The 19,028-nt window shown below is 35.4% G+C and overlaps 1 protein-coding gene across 1 annotated transcript in view; it reads right to left on the bottom strand.

Annotated features, from left to right (window-relative positions):
• ABCB1 (ATP binding cassette subfamily B member 1) overlaps window positions 1–19,028 on the bottom strand; it is a 100,627-nt gene that overhangs the window by 57,070 nt on the left and 24,529 nt on the right. The window contains exons 4-7 of the mRNA XM_063101044.1: window positions 13,391–13,442; window positions 11,179–11,370; window positions 10,459–10,630; window positions 5,483–5,607 (exon numbers count right to left, since the gene is read on the bottom strand). Coding sequence (XP_062957114.1) covers window positions 5,483–5,607; window positions 10,459–10,630; window positions 11,179–11,370; window positions 13,391–13,442 — 541 coding nt within the window. The remainder of the gene's footprint in view (window positions 1–5,482; window positions 5,608–10,458; window positions 10,631–11,178; window positions 11,371–13,390; window positions 13,443–19,028) is intronic.

The following is a 19,028-nucleotide window of genomic DNA, read 5'->3' on the forward strand; positions in this document are numbered from 1 at the left end:
CACTTTATGAGTTAATCTGAGGTAAAACGTACTATTAGCCATAAATTATACACAGTTACATTTAAGGAACTTTAGCACTTATGACTCATACTCTATCCCATGTCAGTTCTTGCTTACCGAGACTAATATAGAAACCATTTCACTGATATGATGCTGTCCTATGTAGCCAGAGGAGACATTTGCACAGGAAGAAGCAAGAAAGAAAATCATTTACAGATCAGAAAAGATAAATCAAGAAAAGAAGGAAGGGGGAAGACATAAACAATATTCCTTATCATAGGCTTTTGGATCAGTTTTTTAAAAAAAATGTCACACATACAAAAGCAGATATTATCCATTAATTAAAAACTTGAGTATATAAATAATAATTAAGGTAGGAGTTCCTAAAATGGACTAAAGTTATATAACAAAAACACTGGTATTTAGAAAATAAAATTCTTTTTAAATATGAAAATATCAATGGTGCAAGTAGCCACTTATAAGAGCAAGGAACAGTTTTGGTTAAGCAAATTGAAATCAATACTAATAGATAAACATATATGCAAGACACACATAAGAGAGAAAACTTTTTTTAAATTAAGGAGAACAAGACTATTCTTAAATTAAATTCATTTTAACTTTTGGTTAAATTTCCATTCCAATAGAGCTAGCTTCCTCCTGCACCTGCTAATTTGAAGAGAAAATCAGACTAAGACCTTGATTACTTGTCTACGTGGAAGCAGAGAAGAAGGGAAGAAAAAGAACTGGAAAGAGAATTGAAAGAGTGTAAGGTCTAAGAATAGTCTTATCAATTCTATTTCCAAATTACATCTCAAATTAGGTCTTGACACCCCTCTCCTGCATCAGCTCTAAGTCAGGCCATCACAAGCCCTCTGGCCTGGACCACTACATCAGCCTTCCCACTGGTTTCCCTTCTTCCACCCCCTGACTGCTCTCATCCACTCACCAGACCCATCACAGACAAAGAAACGATCTTAAAACGTAATGCAGATAGTCACTCCCCTGTTTAACACCCTTATCTGCTTTCCTGTGCCCTTGGAATAAAATCCTAACTCTTCACCATTGCCTACGTGTCCCCACGTCCAATTTCCCCCGTGCTCAACTGAGCCCCAGTTACACAAGCTTTATGACGCAAAGTCATCTCTCCTCAGGAAATTGGGAAGACTCTTCTTCCAACCTGCTCCATCCCTACCCCAATCACGGCAGGCTTTTTCTCATCCCACAGGACTCAGCCTAGATGAAACTTCCTGAAAGAGGCCTTCCCCATCCACCATATTTAAAGGTAATTTGTCTCCACACCCTCATAAGCACACTCTTTGGTTCTTTCAGAATCAAAAAATCCCATTTAAAAATCCATAATTTAACTCATTTCTTCAATGATTCTTTATCTTCCTCCCTCCCCTTTTTACTCATCTTCCTATTTCCACTGAGGATCAAAAGAGCACCGATATCCTCTATTTCCCACTCACAATTGAAAACCCAGAGCCTCACACAGTGCCTGCCATGTCATAAGTGCTGGACAAGTTGTTTGAATGAATGGACTTTTTAGACATGACCAAGTAGGGAGGAACATTAGGCATTATGTGGTAATCTTATGTCTATTCTTGATCTCCAGGCAAAACTAGTTTCAATTCCCCAGGGGAAAATATCCTTTCAAAGACACATTCAAGTAACTCATATCTTCTGAAGAAATGATTTCACACATAAAATGAATCTCTGAATATAGTTGTCGTAAGCCCATTTACTTATCTGATAATTGAAAGTTGATCACCATCTTTTCTAGGAAAAATTTTTCTGTGCCTAATTAAAGCACTCTTAAAAAAATAATCTCACTTCCTTTAAGTTTTTAGTGAATTAAAATGATCAGATTTATCTAAATTATGAATGTTGGACTTGGCTTCCATAATGTCCTTTCCCTTCTTACACAGGTTATATCCCATACATCATTATAGCTTTTGTTGCTAATAATATCTTTAAACAATATTGTCATATTGCTCTACTTTAGGATTTCATTAATTATAAGAAGTACTATTATTCTGCTATTTTATGTAGCATTAAGAATGGAGCTTAACAGGACATTCCACACACAGCTAGGAACCAGAGGGCTATAGCCTCAGTATAAGCAACACATATGCCACATGGAAAGAGACAGCAGAAGAACTCAGATCTCAACCTCAGTATCAGGTGAAGGGACAAAAAAACACCCTCCCCTGAGAATCTGAACCACAAGGCAGTACTCATGCAGATCTGAAGTATGAATTCATACTACCAGTGTAGTCCAAAAACTCCTACACACAGAATTTAATATAAGCTGGTTTCAGGTTAGTAGTGCCCATGGCCCATGGCAGAAGTAAACATAAATCGTGCCTTTAAGAATTCATCTTTAATTCAGACCCTTAGCAATTGTAAAATGATATTGACTATAGAATTTATTTCAAATTCAGAGATGAACTGTGAGGGAAAAATGTGCACCTCAGAATTGATGAAATACTATATATTCTCTGTTCATTGCTGGCTTACAGGAATGCCATTTATTTTGAGTAGTGATTAGGTATCTAGAGATTTTACTGTCCTTTGTTAGACTGTAGAGTCTACTGAAATTTCTACGTAGACTATCATATAATCTGTGAAGAATGACAGTTTTGCTTCTGTTTTCCAATCCTTATAGTTTTAATTCTTTTTTATTTTATTTTTGTTTATTATTACTATCTAGTACTAGTACAACACTAAATAGAAATGATACTAGCAGACACACTTGTCTCATTCATTATTTTAAAGGAATGTTTTTAAAATTCCACCATTAAATATGAGAGTACTTCAAAAGGTTCATGGAAAGATTTGTGTTATCTTTTATTTCTATTTTTTCACAAGCTTTTGGAAGTACGTATGTTTCCTGTGGGTCTCTAGTATACACCTTTTAATAGGTTAAGAAAGATATTTTTTATTCCTACTTTTAAGAGTTTGTCATGAATCATATATAATTAATGCTTTTTCACCATCCATAGAAACAAAATGTTTCTTTCTTTTAATCTGTTAATGTGATTAATTATATTAACATATTCCTAATGTTAAAGCCATCTCTGCATTCATAGGATAAAACCAACACATTCAGGATTTTTAAAACTCTGATGATATTTTTCACATGGATTTATTTAGCTAATAATTTATCTAGAATTTCTGCACCTCTGTTTTAGGCGCAACAGTCATCTAATTTTCCTTTCTCATATTATACCTTCCTGGTTGTGGCATCAAAGTTATACCAGCCTCATAAAATGCACTCACGACTTTCTTTTTTTCACCCCATTCTCTGCAACACAATTTCTGTAAGATGGTGTTCTCTCTTTCTTTAAGTTTTCGTAGAATTCGCCTGTAAAATTATTAGGACTTGGTGGTTTTTGCGCGCGTGCGTGCGCGCACACACACGTGTGTGTGTGTGTGTGTGTGTGTGTGTGTGTGTGTGTGCTGGTGGGGGATGGGGAGACTTTAAACTTTGGATTGAATTCCTTTAATGATTATAGGTTTACTCAGGTTTTGTTCTTCAGTGAGAATTTTAACCTATATTTTTCCAGGATATTTTCTACGTCATCAGGGTTTTAAAAGGTATTGGTATAAAGCTGTAATTTTAAAAATAGATAATTTTATCTATAGCAAGATCTTCTTATTCATTCTTTTTTTTGTTGTTCCTAATTAAACTTGAAAAATACTTGGTTATTTATTAGTCTTTTCAAAGAATTAGTTTATGGATTTGTCCATCCTCCACTTTTTGACCTTCATTTTCTATTAATTTTTGCTCTTACCTTTATTATTTCCTTCTAATAGTTTACTCTCTGCTGTTCTCTTCCTAATTTCTTAATTTGGATGTTTAGTTAATTAGTTTTCAGCAATTTTTCATTTCTTCTACCATGCATTCTAGTAGTATTATTGGACTAAAACTGATTCTTATTGTGAAACCCTCGCCTTTGGGGAGAGAGTTTTCTAGTCCATAGATTCAGACCCTAATTGCACATGAGGGTCAGGCCTGTATTTTTATTTCTACGGGGACATGCTCTCTCCCAGCTCAGAAACTAGGCAGAAGTTTCGTCTGTCACCCCTATGCTGTTGGGCACATTATTTTTCTGGTTCACTTTTCCACTGAGGAAAATTGCAAAAGAATCCCAAGTTCAAAGATGCATTCTGTCTCTGCTCCAATAACAACTAATCAGAAAGGATTTTTTCTGAATAACATCTCTAAATAGTACCCCCACGATTCTCTTAGAGTATTAAATTCCCCCAAATAATATTTACCCCAAATGGTGTATTAGGTATTTGCTTCCTCGTGCTTGTCTGTACCCTTTCTCTCCCTGTTAGAATTGAAGCTCCATGAGAGAAAAGGCTTTATTTGATTGGATGTTTGCCTGGTCGTTAAGCAAGACTTATTTTATTAGTCAGATGTATTTTAAAGCAAAAGCAAAAACCTTAGCAAAAATCAAAATAGAACATAGCTGCTGCTTTCCTTTGAATATGACACTTAGCCATCACAAATTGTTCTCAGAGGACATCTTTGTGGGTGTGAAATATACTATATGAACAAAAGAGTTTTCCAAACACGTATGCATAGTTTAAAAATAATTATATAGTGAATACTCATGTAAGGACAACTGAGGTCAAGAAACAAAGCACCTCCAGAACCATAAGCCACGGCCATCTGTCCTACTCTTATCATATGAGTTCTCATTGTCCCCAGAGGTAACCATTATTCTGACTTAAAAAATTCCTTTGCTTTTCTTTATGGCTTTACCATACAATGTATACCCTGCAAACAATATAGTTAAGTTTTTTTTCAAAAATATATATATTCATAACATAAAATATTATAAAATAAGAATATTAACATAATATATTCAATTTTTAAAAAAGTCTTTTGCTGCTCAGAAATCAATGGATCTAATTTCAGTAAATTACCATTTTTATTCTCAGAAATCTAATAAAAGGGAACTGGGGCAAGGATAATACCAACCAACACATAATAAAAAAATTTTTGAACTTTTTGTACAAATGTGGCTTTTGGTTATATTTTTATCATAAAGCATATTTCAACTGACTAGGGGCCTGGGCAAGAGGGGAAGTGAACCACAGATTAAAATGCCCCCACAGATCTTATACAAAATACTCATTCAATCTTAGAGAATCAAGAATTAACTTGATAGGAAAAAAAGTTATCAGAGATATAAAATACATTTCAGCCTTAGGAAATTATCTTTATGTCACTGACCATTTAGAAAACCCTAGAAAATCCTTTGAATTAGCAGACATAAGAAGAGTACAACTAGAATTGCAACTTCTCCAGAATATTAGTTGTGCTGTAATATATCCGTTAAGCTATTTAAGCAAATATATATATATGGGAGAAAATGCTTATAAGTATTTAACACTGTCAACCTGAAGGGCATATGAGATGACATAGAATTTAACATTTCTATCAACTTAAAAAAGAAACTCAAACCTTTCAAGTTCTTTATTCTGTCCTCCAAATGCAATCACAGTTCTAATGGCTGCTAAGACCTCCTCAGCTACGGCTCCAGCTTTTGCATATGCCAAGAGCTCTTTATCAGTAAATGAAGATAGTATCTGTTTAAAAATACAATTTCAGATCATTAAAAAAATTTTTTAACAAGTTAACTTTATCTTTTGCAAAGTAAAAATATACACAAATGCTGCTTGTATGTTAATGCATGCATAGAACAAAATCTGTCTTTTACTTGTCTTTGGCTCTAATCTATTTTTTAGTGTATGTTTATATTCACTGTGTAAGCCACCTCAAATTCTTTTCAGACTAAGATGGTATATAATAAATTTGATTAATTGAAAATTTTATTTTCCCACTGAAAACCTCATGGATGCTCATTTAAATAAATACAACTGGAACTTTTGGGAGATGCTAAATTTCAGAAAAGTAGCTATATTCTGTGATAATAAACAAATATAGAAAACAGATACTATATCAAGGAAATATGGTGTGCATTCAACATGGCAATTGCTAATGGTATCTGGTTCAGAAGTGTCTAGGTGGAAGGCAAGAAAAATGCAAGGGACCAAGTATTATATGGTAACATGACCTCAAGAAGGCTTCACATGCCAGGGTAAGCAAAGTGTTTCCTCTGTGGGTGCTGTTGGGCAAAACAATACATTCAGCCACCAGAGAGGCCTTTGTTTCATGGATGCTCTTTGATTCTTCTGTTTGGTTCCTGAGCATCTATTCTGTAGAGAGAACAGTACTGGGTACTTTATATACATAGGATCTCATTTATTCTTCTCAGTTGCACAGTGAAGTAGGTATTGTTTCCTCCACTTTACATATGAGGAAATGGAGGCATGAAGAATTGAGTAATTTGCTGATAAGTGGAATATCTGGGATTCAACCCTGAGTCCATATGGCTTCAAAGCATGAATTAACAGTCACCGGAGTGAATCGCTCTCTGAAATCAGCCACTGACATGTGAATTCAGGTCCCAGAGGGACCTATTGGAAAAGCTGGATTAATTGGAATGGACAAAGGACTTGTACCTGGAATGTCAAAGTCGTCAACCATCTAAATAAAGATTACACACAACCAATTTATAATAAAATTCTTATTACACAAGATTATGTTCTTTCAATAAATAATTCACAGACATTTTTGGACTCATTTATGTAAGTAATATTGGTCTATTCCTTTTATGCATAAAAAGCTCAACATGTATTTTTTCCTTTCCTGTGTGTGAAAGTAAAAGGAGCCACAATAGATACAGGAATGGGTGGATGAAGGCAAATGAACATTTATTAAGTATGTTCTATGTGCAGACACTGGGCTGCGTTTACCTATCCTCTTTGGTACTCAAGACAGTATCCCACTGATTCACTACACCTTCCTGACTTCTCAAAGTGATCTTCCTAGGGTGGGCAGCCCTAGGAAAATTCACTTGCCTGAATCATTCCCAGTGCTGGGTCTGAGTTTGGGTGGTCAGCGCCATCCCCGAACTAACAGGTCTGCAGAATACGGGAGGTTCATGCAACATGCTTTAGCAATGTCCTTCTGCTCTTCCTGAAACCTCATGGTGCCACAACAATTGTCCTCACTCGAGGCAGCCAACAACAAAAAGATTACCAGGAAATATTTTTGAATTAGAAATTTAAAGATAATGCTATTTTAATTTATTGTTAATGTATGAAGTACCATACTAAATTCAACAAATCAGGCTCCTTATTATTTCTATTTCTTCTATAATAATAAACCAACAAAAATATGGTAGAATCTTCATAAAATGTTTTGTTTTTCAAGGGATCATGGGATCATGTCTGTTAAAAGAAAAAAAAAAAAAAACCTCCAATCTATTCTCAGGAATATGAAAAGCCAATGTTCACTGTTCCTCCAACATAAAATAATGGAAAGGTGATACTCTCATTATTACAATTACCTACACAGTATTACTAACTTACCTCTCCCTCCAAAGGCTGTGCCAACTGATATGATCATGTGTTTTTTCTTCTTTGGCTTATTGGTATGGTATATTACACTGATTAATTTTCAAATGTTGAACTAGTGCTTCATAGCTGAAACAAGTTCCACTTAGTATGATGTATAATTCTTTTTATATATTGTTGGATTTGATTTGCTAATAAGTTATTGAAGGTTTTTATTCTCAGAGTTCACAATAGGTATTGGTTAGTAGTTTTTTTGTTTGCCTTTGTCTGGTTTTGATACCAGCTAACGTCAGCTTCATAAAATTATTTGGGAAGTGTTTCCCTCCCCTTCTTTTTTCTGGGGGAGATCATAAAAATCGGTATTACTTCTTCTTTAAATGTTTGGCAGAATTTTCCAGTGAAACTAGGACTGGAGAATTCTTTATCAGGAACTTTGAAGTTGCAAATTAAATTTCTTTAATGGTTATAGGGCTATTCAGATTGTTCATCTTAGCTCAGCTTTGGTAATTTGTGGATATCAGGGAATTGATCCCAAGTCAAAGTTTTTAGCAAAAAGTTGTTCATACCTTTTTTTATTTTTCTAATGTCTGCAGGATTAGTGGTGATATCTCCTAATTTATTTCTGACGTTGGAGATTTATGTCTTCTTTCTTTTTATTTTTGTCAGTCTTGCTAGAGATTTATCAATTTTATTGATTTTTTTTGGTAAAGAATCAGTTTTCTGTTTCATTAATTTTCTCTATTGTTTTCCCATTTTCAGTTTCATTGTTTTCTGCACTTACCTTTATTATTCCTTCTTCTGCTTGCTTTGGTCTTATTTTGCTCTTTTTACAGTTTTTTGAGGAAGAAATTTAGGTCACTGATTTGAGAACTTTCTTCATTTCTAAGTTAAACATTTAACGCTATAAATCTCTCTCTTGGCACATCTTCAGCAGCATCCCACATATTTTTATATATTGTTCTATGTATTTTTTGTTTTCTTTGAACTGCCTGTATGATCCATGAATTATTTAAATAAAAATGTTTTGTTTAATTCCCATACCTTTAGAGATTTTCTAGTCTTTCTGTTATTGGTTTCTAGTTTGATGCCATGGTAGTCAGAGAAAACACACTTTATAGTTTCAATTATTTTAAATTTGTTGAGTTTGTTTTATTGCCCAGGATATGGTCTATCTTGGTGAATGTTTCAGGGGCACTTAACAACAATAAAAAAGACTAATGTGTATCTTGCTACTGTTGGGTCAAATGTTCCATAAGTGCCAATTAGACGCTGTTCGCTGATTGCATTATTCAGATCTTCTATATCCTAGCTGATTTTTCATCTAGTTGTTCTATGAGTTGCTGAGAGAAGGTTATTGAGTTTCCAACATAACTGTAAAGTTGTGTATTTCTCCCTTCAGCTGTCTCAGTTTTTACTTCATGCACAGACATTTAGGGCCATTATGTCTTCCTGGTGGGTTGATCTTTTTATCATTACGTAATGTTCCTCTTTTTCTCTAACAGTTTTCTTTGCTCTGAAGTCTACATCAGATATTAATATAGCCACTCCTGCTTTTTTTTTTTTAATTAATGTTTATATGGTATATCTTTTTCTATGCTGTTACTTCTACTCTGAGTATGCTGTTGAATTTGAAGTAAGTTTCTTGTAAGCAACATATAGTTAGGTCATATTTTTTAATGCAAATTTTTCTTTTGATTGGTTACTTAAACCATTTACATTTAAGGTAGTTAAGTATATGTTAGCACTTAAGTCCACCATTGATCAAGTAACCCACAGGAAAAAAAAAAGCATAACTAGAAGAAGTTTTGCCAAATATTTCAGCTAAGTGATAACCACCAGGAACACAATTTAAAACCTTGTGTCACTCTGAGTAAAAATTAACAGAGTCCTGAGAACTTCAGTTTCTTCCTCTGTAAAGTGAGATGATACTTATACTTCAGAAAGACAACATATGTATTTGCCTGACATAGTAGATGCTCAATAAATGGTAGTTACTGTTTGCCATAACAAAACAGCATCCGTCCTATGGGGTAAATTTTCTAAAACTTCTTAATACTTAATAGCCTGACTTACTTTGTGTTAGACTTGGCTTTGGTTGGCCTTCCATTCCTTATATCCTTTTGCTACATAGATTTGTAGTGCCTTCTCTAAGCTGTGTTGAAACCAACAAAAATTACACACTGGGCCAATCTCTCCACTGCAAACTCACTCTTACATCAGACCAGTTTAAAATGAACACCATGCCTACTTTGAAAGGGAAAATAAGTTTTACAAGATCATTGGAAGCATGTGTGCAGAGGTGGGGAAGGCCACTTCTACTGCTTTGCCTTGGTGATTGGGAGAGAGAACTGAGGCTGAGGATTTACATGCGTATGGGATTAGAAAGTATCTATTTTCTTAAATTATTTTTATAACAAAGGATTTAAATATGTATAAATGTAGAACAATTTACAACATTGACAGAACTGTAAAATAAATATATAAATTAATCAAAATCTATAAAACCAAAAACATTAAAATAAAAAATGTTAATTGAATGGGACACGTGTTGTTCACTGAACTTGAATCTCTACTTGCCATGTGAATAGGGCATCACCCACGAGAGAACTCAGCTCTTTAGAGTTCAGCATGTCTTGTTTACGAAGACGGAGGATGAGATCTGAGATCTACTTCCTTCATTTTCATCCCTTTCTCAAAGAATCACATGGCCAAGGACAGCGTGGAGACCCTGCAGTGGCAGTGCTCAGGGAGGTTGGATCTACTTACCCAGCTTATTTTGAACAGAACATTTAAATGTAAGTTGGAAATACAGATTCAAGTGCTGGCCGATTAGTTCAGGTGGTTAGAGTGTGGTGTTATAACACCAAGGTCAAGGGTTTGGATCCTGGTAGCCACCAGCCATGCAAAAATTAAAAATAAAAAAATACAGAACCAGGGGCATCATGAAGTAAAAAGGCCCTTCCATGGGGGGATGAGAGAGTGTACATTTTAAAATATGGCTTCATAGGCTTCACCTACCTTTGCCCAGATAGCAGCTGACAGTCCAAGAACAGGACTGACGGCCAAAATCACAAGGGTTAGCTTCCAACCACGTGTAAATCCTACTATAAAGCCAGTGAAAAATGTTGTCATTGACTGAAGGAACACTCCAATTTTGTCACCAATTCCTTCATTAATTTTGGAGACATCACTAAAACAAAAGATAGTGTTAGAAATAGATGTCAGAATTGCAAACACAAAACTTTTTTCCTGAATCCAGTTTTGTTTTAAGTGTGGGGTAAATTAGCTTATATCTAGGGTCTTTTTGCATATGCTTATTTGGCAGGGTGTAAGTTTCTATAGTATACTTGTTATGAACAACAGGAATCTGTAGTTCAAATGGCCCTGGGAAATGGACATGGCATATTCAAGAAGCATTCACGCTAGAAATTTCAAATTGCTTGGAAATTTCCCCACACAGTATTTGTGTGGTTGCTCTATTGCACACTCTCAGAGGATTTCCTCATTCTGGCAAAGCCCAACCTCTCATTCACTGCTAGCCATGCAGGTTCCCTCCTGCCCTGCCAGGGTACTGGAAACAAAAAGATGGATAAGACACTGTCGCTACTCAGAAGGAATTTAGACTTATAATTACTTTTGCGTGATGCACTAACATCTCCTAACAGATCTGATGACAACTACTTTATTTTATTAAGAATAAGAACCACATCTGAGTTAAACATAAAACTAGATACTTACTCTGTTAGCCGGGTATTAAGCTCTCCAACATCATGCACATCAAACCAGCCAATCTCCTGTCGCATTACAGCATGAAAAAACTGTTTTCTAATTTTGTGTATTTGCCTTCCAGCTGCCAGGCACCAAAATGAAACCTGAAAGTAAGCAGCAACAAGCACAACAGCACCGATTCCACTGTAATAATAGGCATACCTGAAAAACAACAAAGACACCGCACGTATTCTCTGGTTTCTAATCCATGCATCTTTCCCAAAGAGACCACTCATTTTTTATTTGGTATATCACCATCTTTAACAGATAAGAAGGGGTTGTAACAAGCAGAATCGATGGTCAACATCCTGCTACATCTGTACCAATACAGTGGAATGGTTAAGAGTGATTTCTGCTTTGGCTCAAATCCCAGCTCTTCACTTAACTACTGTATAATCTTAAGCAAACTGCTTAACCTTTCTGGGCCTCAATTTTCTAACTGGTAAAATGGAGATAAGAATAGTAATGCAGAAATGCATGAAACAAAGTTGGGCCAGTGCCTGGCACACAGTAAGCACTCGGAGAATGCCAGTAATTGTGAAAGACTGTGTGGTTGTTGGGCATCACAGCATTAGGCATCACACCCACCACATGGTCCTGTCTACTTCTATTACACAAGCATTAGTAAATGAACATTTTGGGGTGGCCTCTACAGACTGGGGCATGGAAAGAAGTGACAGACCTTGTCAGAAAGTGGAACCAAGAGAAGAAATGGTCCCTTGGCATTTGGGCTATTAATTTGGCAGAGCTTGGATGTTGAGAGACAACTGAAAATAAAAAGTATTTTTATATCCTATGCCCAACTGGCCATCATGAGTTATCCTGAAATGCTTAAGGAATCAAATAGTAGCCTTTCTATTTTAAACTCTAGTAATAAAAAACATAAGCATCATCTAATGCTTACTGGACCCCTGATCATCTAGAAGCGTTGAATTAATGTTTCCTTGCTCTGAGTATTCATATTGTAAAAAGCAAACAACTCTTGGGCTTCACTCAGCAACTAATTTTTAGGTTAAAGGCAAACATTCTAAGATGAAATACAGTATTCCAATATTTCCATTTTTTAAAAGTTCACTATTTGCCATCTTCAAATAGTATATGAACCATGCAAAAGCTATAAAGATGGCTATGTAATAAGCAGATAGTCTCTGATGTTACTGTTCATAATTCAGTGCTCAATCCATCGGGAATCTTGGTAAACAAATTTTCCCCAACCTACATTTTGTAACTTACAATGTATTTACTAGGTAAGATGTAACCAGAACACTAAATTTTAGTTAATAGATAACTCGACAATTAATTATTATCCAAGTGTTAATGATATAGCAAGAGACGGTTAAGAAGAAACCCTGTTGAACAAGCAGAACTCATGCTCTGAGAATCAGTTAAGGTATTTTAAACCATCAGTGTATGTTTACTCAAAATATATTTATATTTAAGCATTTATATGATGATTACGAGACATTTTGTTTCACTTTTCACAACATAAAAACAATGCCTCTCCACATGAATATTTGAAGGTATTTGCTTCTCATCTTTCAAAATATGGTCAAATGCCTCCATTGTCTTCAAATCTACCAGATCATTTATACAGGATAATGAGAAATCATTATCTTCTGATTCACCTCCACATACCTGTGGATATCTGTTATAACCTGTTCTGAAGAGTAAACTTCAAGATATGTAAATCATTAACAAAGAGCTTCGCCAAAGTGAGTTAAGATTAGAGTGACTATATTTATTCTGGCATGTTCTATTTCATTGTTTAAAATTAGATGCTGAGTTTAAAAAAAAATTCCTGTTGGTTGATCTCATTATCGTATCATGCTTGGAAACATACAGGAAGCAAACAAATAATTATAAAGCCACTGAAAATAACGGTTCTTGATTCAACTACATTTTAAAAGGCCACTTTAAACTACTCTGATTTCCCTATATATGACATTCCGTATTTACCAATGCATATATAAGTCTAATTTAGGCTTAACCTTAATTTTTGTACATCTTATGCTGCAAATTATTTTCTTAAAAAAATTCTATCTTGCACCTCCTGGAAAACTAACAATGGTATTGTTCTCCTCAAAACTTTGAATTTTTGCTATGATAATGCAAAATTTTAAACATTGCTACAAGTGGATTGATACAGAAAAGCTTAAGAATAGTAAGGAGAATGTCTAATTACGTGGTCATTTCTTCCTCCAGATTGCTGAAGATCTGTGTATCGTTGTTAGCACCTAGACCATCACAAAACAAACAAACCATTTATGTCTCTTTGGTCTCCATTAAAAATAAGCACATAAAAATGAATCAAACTCATTTTACCTAACAATTTACACAAAAGCAGGTCAAGCTGATTCAGTTTTAACTTGTGTAAGCATTTTGGCACCCACTCAAATAATTCCCTGCCGGCTGTGTTCAACCACACACACTCTAAATTCAGTGATGCTTATTTGCAAGAAGAAACCCACATCAAGTAAGAAGCAGTCTGTCAGCAGAAATATTAGTGTCCCTGAATTAAAATATTTTTTGGATTATCACTCCAAGATACCATAAGAGAAAAATCTCTTCTAGCATCCCTGTTCTGATAAATAAATATCAATGCATACTTGACACTACAGTATATATTTAAAATCTAACACTGAATTTCTCCAGTTTTCACTTTTTAAAAAAATAAAATATAAAGAATAGTATAATAAACACCAGTGAGCTCCTTACCTAATGTTGCCAAATGCTAACACTTTTGGACAAAGTACATTTTAAAAGTCCTTCATACTTTTACCACCCTCCCAATATCCCACCCCCCCCACCCCCACACAAATAACCACTGTTCGACATTGCGGTATATACGTTTTCAGATCTTCTTTTATGTATGCATGTACACAAACATACAAATACAAACACATTTATTTATTTATTTATTTACTTACTTACTTATTTATTTATTTTAAATTCTAACTTCTCAATATACATTATATTTGATTTTTGTGTCCCTTTACCCATTCCTCTTTCCCACACTTATTTTTTTTTAAATGGAATCACAGTCTACATTCTGTGACTAATTTTTCTTGTCAATATATGTGTGTATGTGTGCATCTATTTTTTCAAAGCTGCATCTATTTCAGTTATTTCCAATATTTTACTATTATTAGCAATGCTGCATTAAACATACTTGCACACATATTTTATGTATGTACATATGGTAAATATTTTATAGGATAAATAATCACAATCAGGACTGCTGGATCAATGGGTAGGCATATTTTAAATTTTGCAGTCGTTGCAAAAAGTTATGTTACAAAATGAGAGGGCTTAGTTCAGATGAGTCTGATTCTGACAGGTGTGGCCACAGGGAGAAAAAGTATTTCTGTCAAAGTATACAATATGGACAACTGTCCATGGCATGTTTGAGGAATGAGTAAAACCAGTTTGGCTGGGGTGTGGGGTACCTCATGTGAATGGAAAGAGGTGGATATGTGTCTGGAAAGATAATCTGGGCCCCACAAGTATGGTGAATGAAAACAGACTAGCCGTCATTCAATGGTTTTGAGCAAAAAAGATATAATTAGAGGTATGTTCTAGCAAGATTTAGCTGCCAGTAATATATAAGATTAACTGGAATAAGGAAAGACTAAGGAACTTGAGATACTACAATTATGTAGGGAAAGAGGACCTAAATGAGAATAGAAAAGAAGGAAAATACTTACAAGATTTATAGAGGAAGAAGTTATAGGACCTAGCAACTAATGGAATATAAGTAGGAGGAGTAAAAATAAAAAATGATCAAAACTTCTATCCTAAGTATTTGAAGAATAGTAATGTCATGGTGGGAAATAAGAAGTCAGCAAAAAAAAGCTGGTCTGGTCAGATGAGAGAAAACTATTAGTTCAGTCTCGAACATTTTTACTTTGTAGTACCAGGGACATTCAAATGAGGATGTCCAGTTGTGGAGACAGTTCAGATTTAAAGATTTAGGAGTCATGTGCTAAAGGTCATAGCTCAATTTAGGAAAGAAAAAAGCCATCTTTCCTTCCCTGTAAGGACAGGATAGAGGTAAGGAGAAAATGGCAGGCTCAGCACAGAACACTGGGAAAAACTGCATTAAGGGTAAGACAGAAAATAAGAAGTAACATAGCAAAACACATAGGGCAGATCCTTGACGGCTTCACCTTATATCTATACAACAATAAGTTTTTCCAGATTGTTTTTATTTAAATAAGTTGTGAAATTTCTTCTGTTTCACATTTCCAAAAATTAAGCAGGATATTGAATAGCCAGGTGAGAATTTTTCTCCAAATGAATCTTAGAAAATCTCTTGATTATGGATTTTCTATCTTCTCTAACTAGCCAGGAAATGTTTTTAAATAGTACTAATTGTCACTAGTGTGTATCACTACCAAAACAAGTCCATTTTCAAATCTAACTAAATATCTGTTTTCTACTCATTGCTACTACCATTTTTTCATTTTTAGAGATAAGGAACCAAGAGAATTTAAACAAATGTTCTTTGACAATGGCAGCTTCTAAGTCTATAGTCATTTTTATATAGTTCAAAAAGTAAAACTTTATGTTCAAGGTCAAAATTAGCTCCTATGTTTATTTATACCATAAATATAGTTTCGGTGATCAGAAACCAAATCTAGCATGAAGTCCCTTTTATTTGTGCTTCAGCAGTGTCAAAGTGTAGCAGTGAGAATAAAAACTGGGCATTCAGGTCCTTTGACAGGGATGATCTCTACTGACCAAAGGATGAAATGAAGATATATTTTTTAGACCCTCTCCAATCAACGTTTCTTTTCCTCCAATCAGCTTTTATTAATAAAAAGCTCTCTGGCCCAGAGGTTTTTCCATCCTCTACGAATCCCTCACAAAATTCTTCTTTATAAATTCTTTCACGAGAGGAGAGTGACATCCTTAAGATAGCAGAATAAATGAACCCCAGCATTGCTCCTTCCACAAGGAACCAATTTACAACTATTAATAAGGAAAGTCTGCCAACATGGGACCACTGGAGCTGGGGGAAGAGAAGGTGAGACCCACAGAGTTTGTGAAGGTGTGAGAGGCCACAGTGAGAGGCTGTAGGGATGGCAGCTGTCATTCTGAGCCCTGGCTGCTTTGGAGCCACTCTGGCAGGGGGTGAGGAGTGCTATTGCACAGGGATTGAAGCCAGGAATAGCCACAGTGGCACCCATCCCATAAACCTGCATAGAGTCTGCAGGGGAGAGGAGAGTTTCAGAGCGCACCATACCAGCCCACAGGCTATAAAGACCACTGGTAGGGTTCCCTTGGGCCCACAAAGGAACAAGCAACTGCAGCCAAATGGAGAAAGGAGCTTCTCAGAGGCCAGCGAGTTATTGTGAGGGAAGCGTACATGGCCTGCCCCACTGGAAGTGGTCGGAGTGCAGGAGAAAGGCTGACCTGTTGGAAGAACATTGGGCGCAGCGAGGGTAGCTAGTCTCAGTGGAAATGCGTAAGGGCAATAGAATGGCAGGGGGCACAATCTGCAGGAAAAACTCAGTTCCAGGCTGGAATTTCCACACAGCCCAGAATTGATTAATGATCTGCACAAAAAGCCTTCACCAGAGAATCAGCAGCAATGCAACTATTTAGCTCAAGCACAGAGCTCAATGTTTGGAACTAACCAAAGGATAGCACATTAATTCCTGTGCGGAGTCTAAGTGGTGGTGGTAGTTGTTATTCTATCACAGAATGGGCAGGGGGAGGGGGGAACCAACTCACAGGCCAGAGACAAAGCTCTGAAAACAACTTATAAAACCTAGAAGAGATGGCAGTCTCTTAAAATGCCCAGGCATCAAGGTAAAGACACAAATATTGAGAAAGAACAGAGAAATACGTCACCACCACAGGAAACAAATAAAAGACAGGCAATGGGTGCAGAGGAACAGCAGGTCTATGAAATGTCTGACAGAAAATTCAGAATAACCCTCTTAGGATGTTCAGGGAGTCACAAGAAAATACGGATAGAAAGTTAAATGCTAATCTGAATAAGAAGAATGAGAAACTTGACAAAAGAATAGAATCAATCAAAAAAATGGAAATTCTGTAAATAAAGAATACATTATCTGAACTGAAAAACTTGACGGAAAGCTCCAACAGTAGAATTAATCAAATAGAGGAAAGAATCAGTGAGCTCGAAGATAAAACATATGAAATTATCCAATCAGAGGAGCAAAATAATAAAAAAATTTAAACAGTAATATAGCAAATATGGGACTCGCTCAAGTAAAATAACATCTGCATAATTGGTACACCCGAAGGCAAGGAAAGAGGAAGAAATCAAGAAAGTATATTCCCAATTATGGAGGAAGATGACAGCATCCAGATACAGAAAGCTCAGAGGTCACCAATCAAATTCAATCCAAAGAGATTTAACCTCATGACACACCATAATAAAATTATCAAAAAACAAAGAAAAAGAATATTGAAAACAAGAGAAAAGAAATACATAACATTCAACGAGCCCCAATACATCTCTTTTGTGGATTTCTCAGTAGAAACCCTGCAGTCCGGAAGAGAATGAGATGACATATTCAGGGTGCTGAAGGAAAAAGATTCTCAGCCAAGAATACTCTATCTAGCAAAACCAACCTTCAAATATGAAGGAGAAATAAAGTCTTTCCCAGACAAACAAAAGCGAAGGGAATTCATTAATACTAGACCTGCACTACAAACTAAAGGGAGCTCTTTAATCTGAAAGAAAATGATGCTAAAGTGCAGCAAAAAAGCATCTGAAGGCACATAACTCCTTAGTAAAGTAAAGACACACACAACCTCAGAATACTCCAATGTTATAAGAGTGGTGAATAAATCACTTATATCCTTAGTATAAAGACACAAAGGACAAACCTAACAAGACACTAACATATACAACAGCCATATTAGAGATATGAATATTAAAAGACGTAACTTAGAACAACCAAATGTCAAAAAGTGGAACGGGGGGGGGGGGGAATAACACCAAAGCATAGAGTGGGCTTTGGTTTTTTTCTTTTTTCTTAGACATAAAAGTTATTCGTCTAAAATATTTTGTTAGAACTATAACTTTTTTTGTAAGCCTCATAGTAATCATAACACAAAGACTTAGAAGAGATATACTAAAAATAAAAAGCCAGACATACAAATGTAAAGCTAGAGAAAACCACTCAACCACAAAGGAAGAAAGTAAGACCAGGAAAAAGGAAAAAAGGATCCACAAAAGAACAAGGAAAAAAAAAAATAGCAAAATGGCAGTAGTGAGTCCCAATACGTCAACAACAACCCTAAATGTGAACAGACTAAATGCCCCAATTAAAAGACACAGAGTGGCTGAATGGATTATAAAACAAGAGCCAACACTATGCTGCCAACAAGAAACTCACTTAACTGATAAAGACACATACCAGCTGAAAGTGAAGGGATGGAAAAAGGTATTTCATGCAAATGAAAACCATAAAAGAGCCGAAATAGTTATACTTATATCAGATAAAATAGACTTCAAGCCAAGGAAAGTAAAAAAAGATAAGGAAGGGCATTATGTTATACAATAATAAAGGGATCAATTCAACAAGAGAATATAACAATTCCAAATATATACCTACCCAACTCTGGAGCACCCAGCTATATAAAACAATTACTATTGGACCTAACAGGAGAGATTGACTCCAAGACAATAATAGTTGGGGACTTTAATATCCCACTTTCAGCAAAGGACAGATCATCCAGACAGAAAATTAACCAGGAAACATCAGAATTAATCTCTACTAGAGGGTGACATGATCTAATGGACATTTATAGAACATTTCATACAACAGCTGCAAATTACA

Source organism: Cynocephalus volans, chromosome 6 (genome assembly GCF_027409185.1).
Source record: "Cynocephalus volans isolate mCynVol1 chromosome 6, mCynVol1.pri, whole genome shotgun sequence".
Classification (NCBI taxonomy): Eukaryota; Metazoa; Chordata; class Mammalia; order Dermoptera; family Cynocephalidae; genus Cynocephalus; species Cynocephalus volans.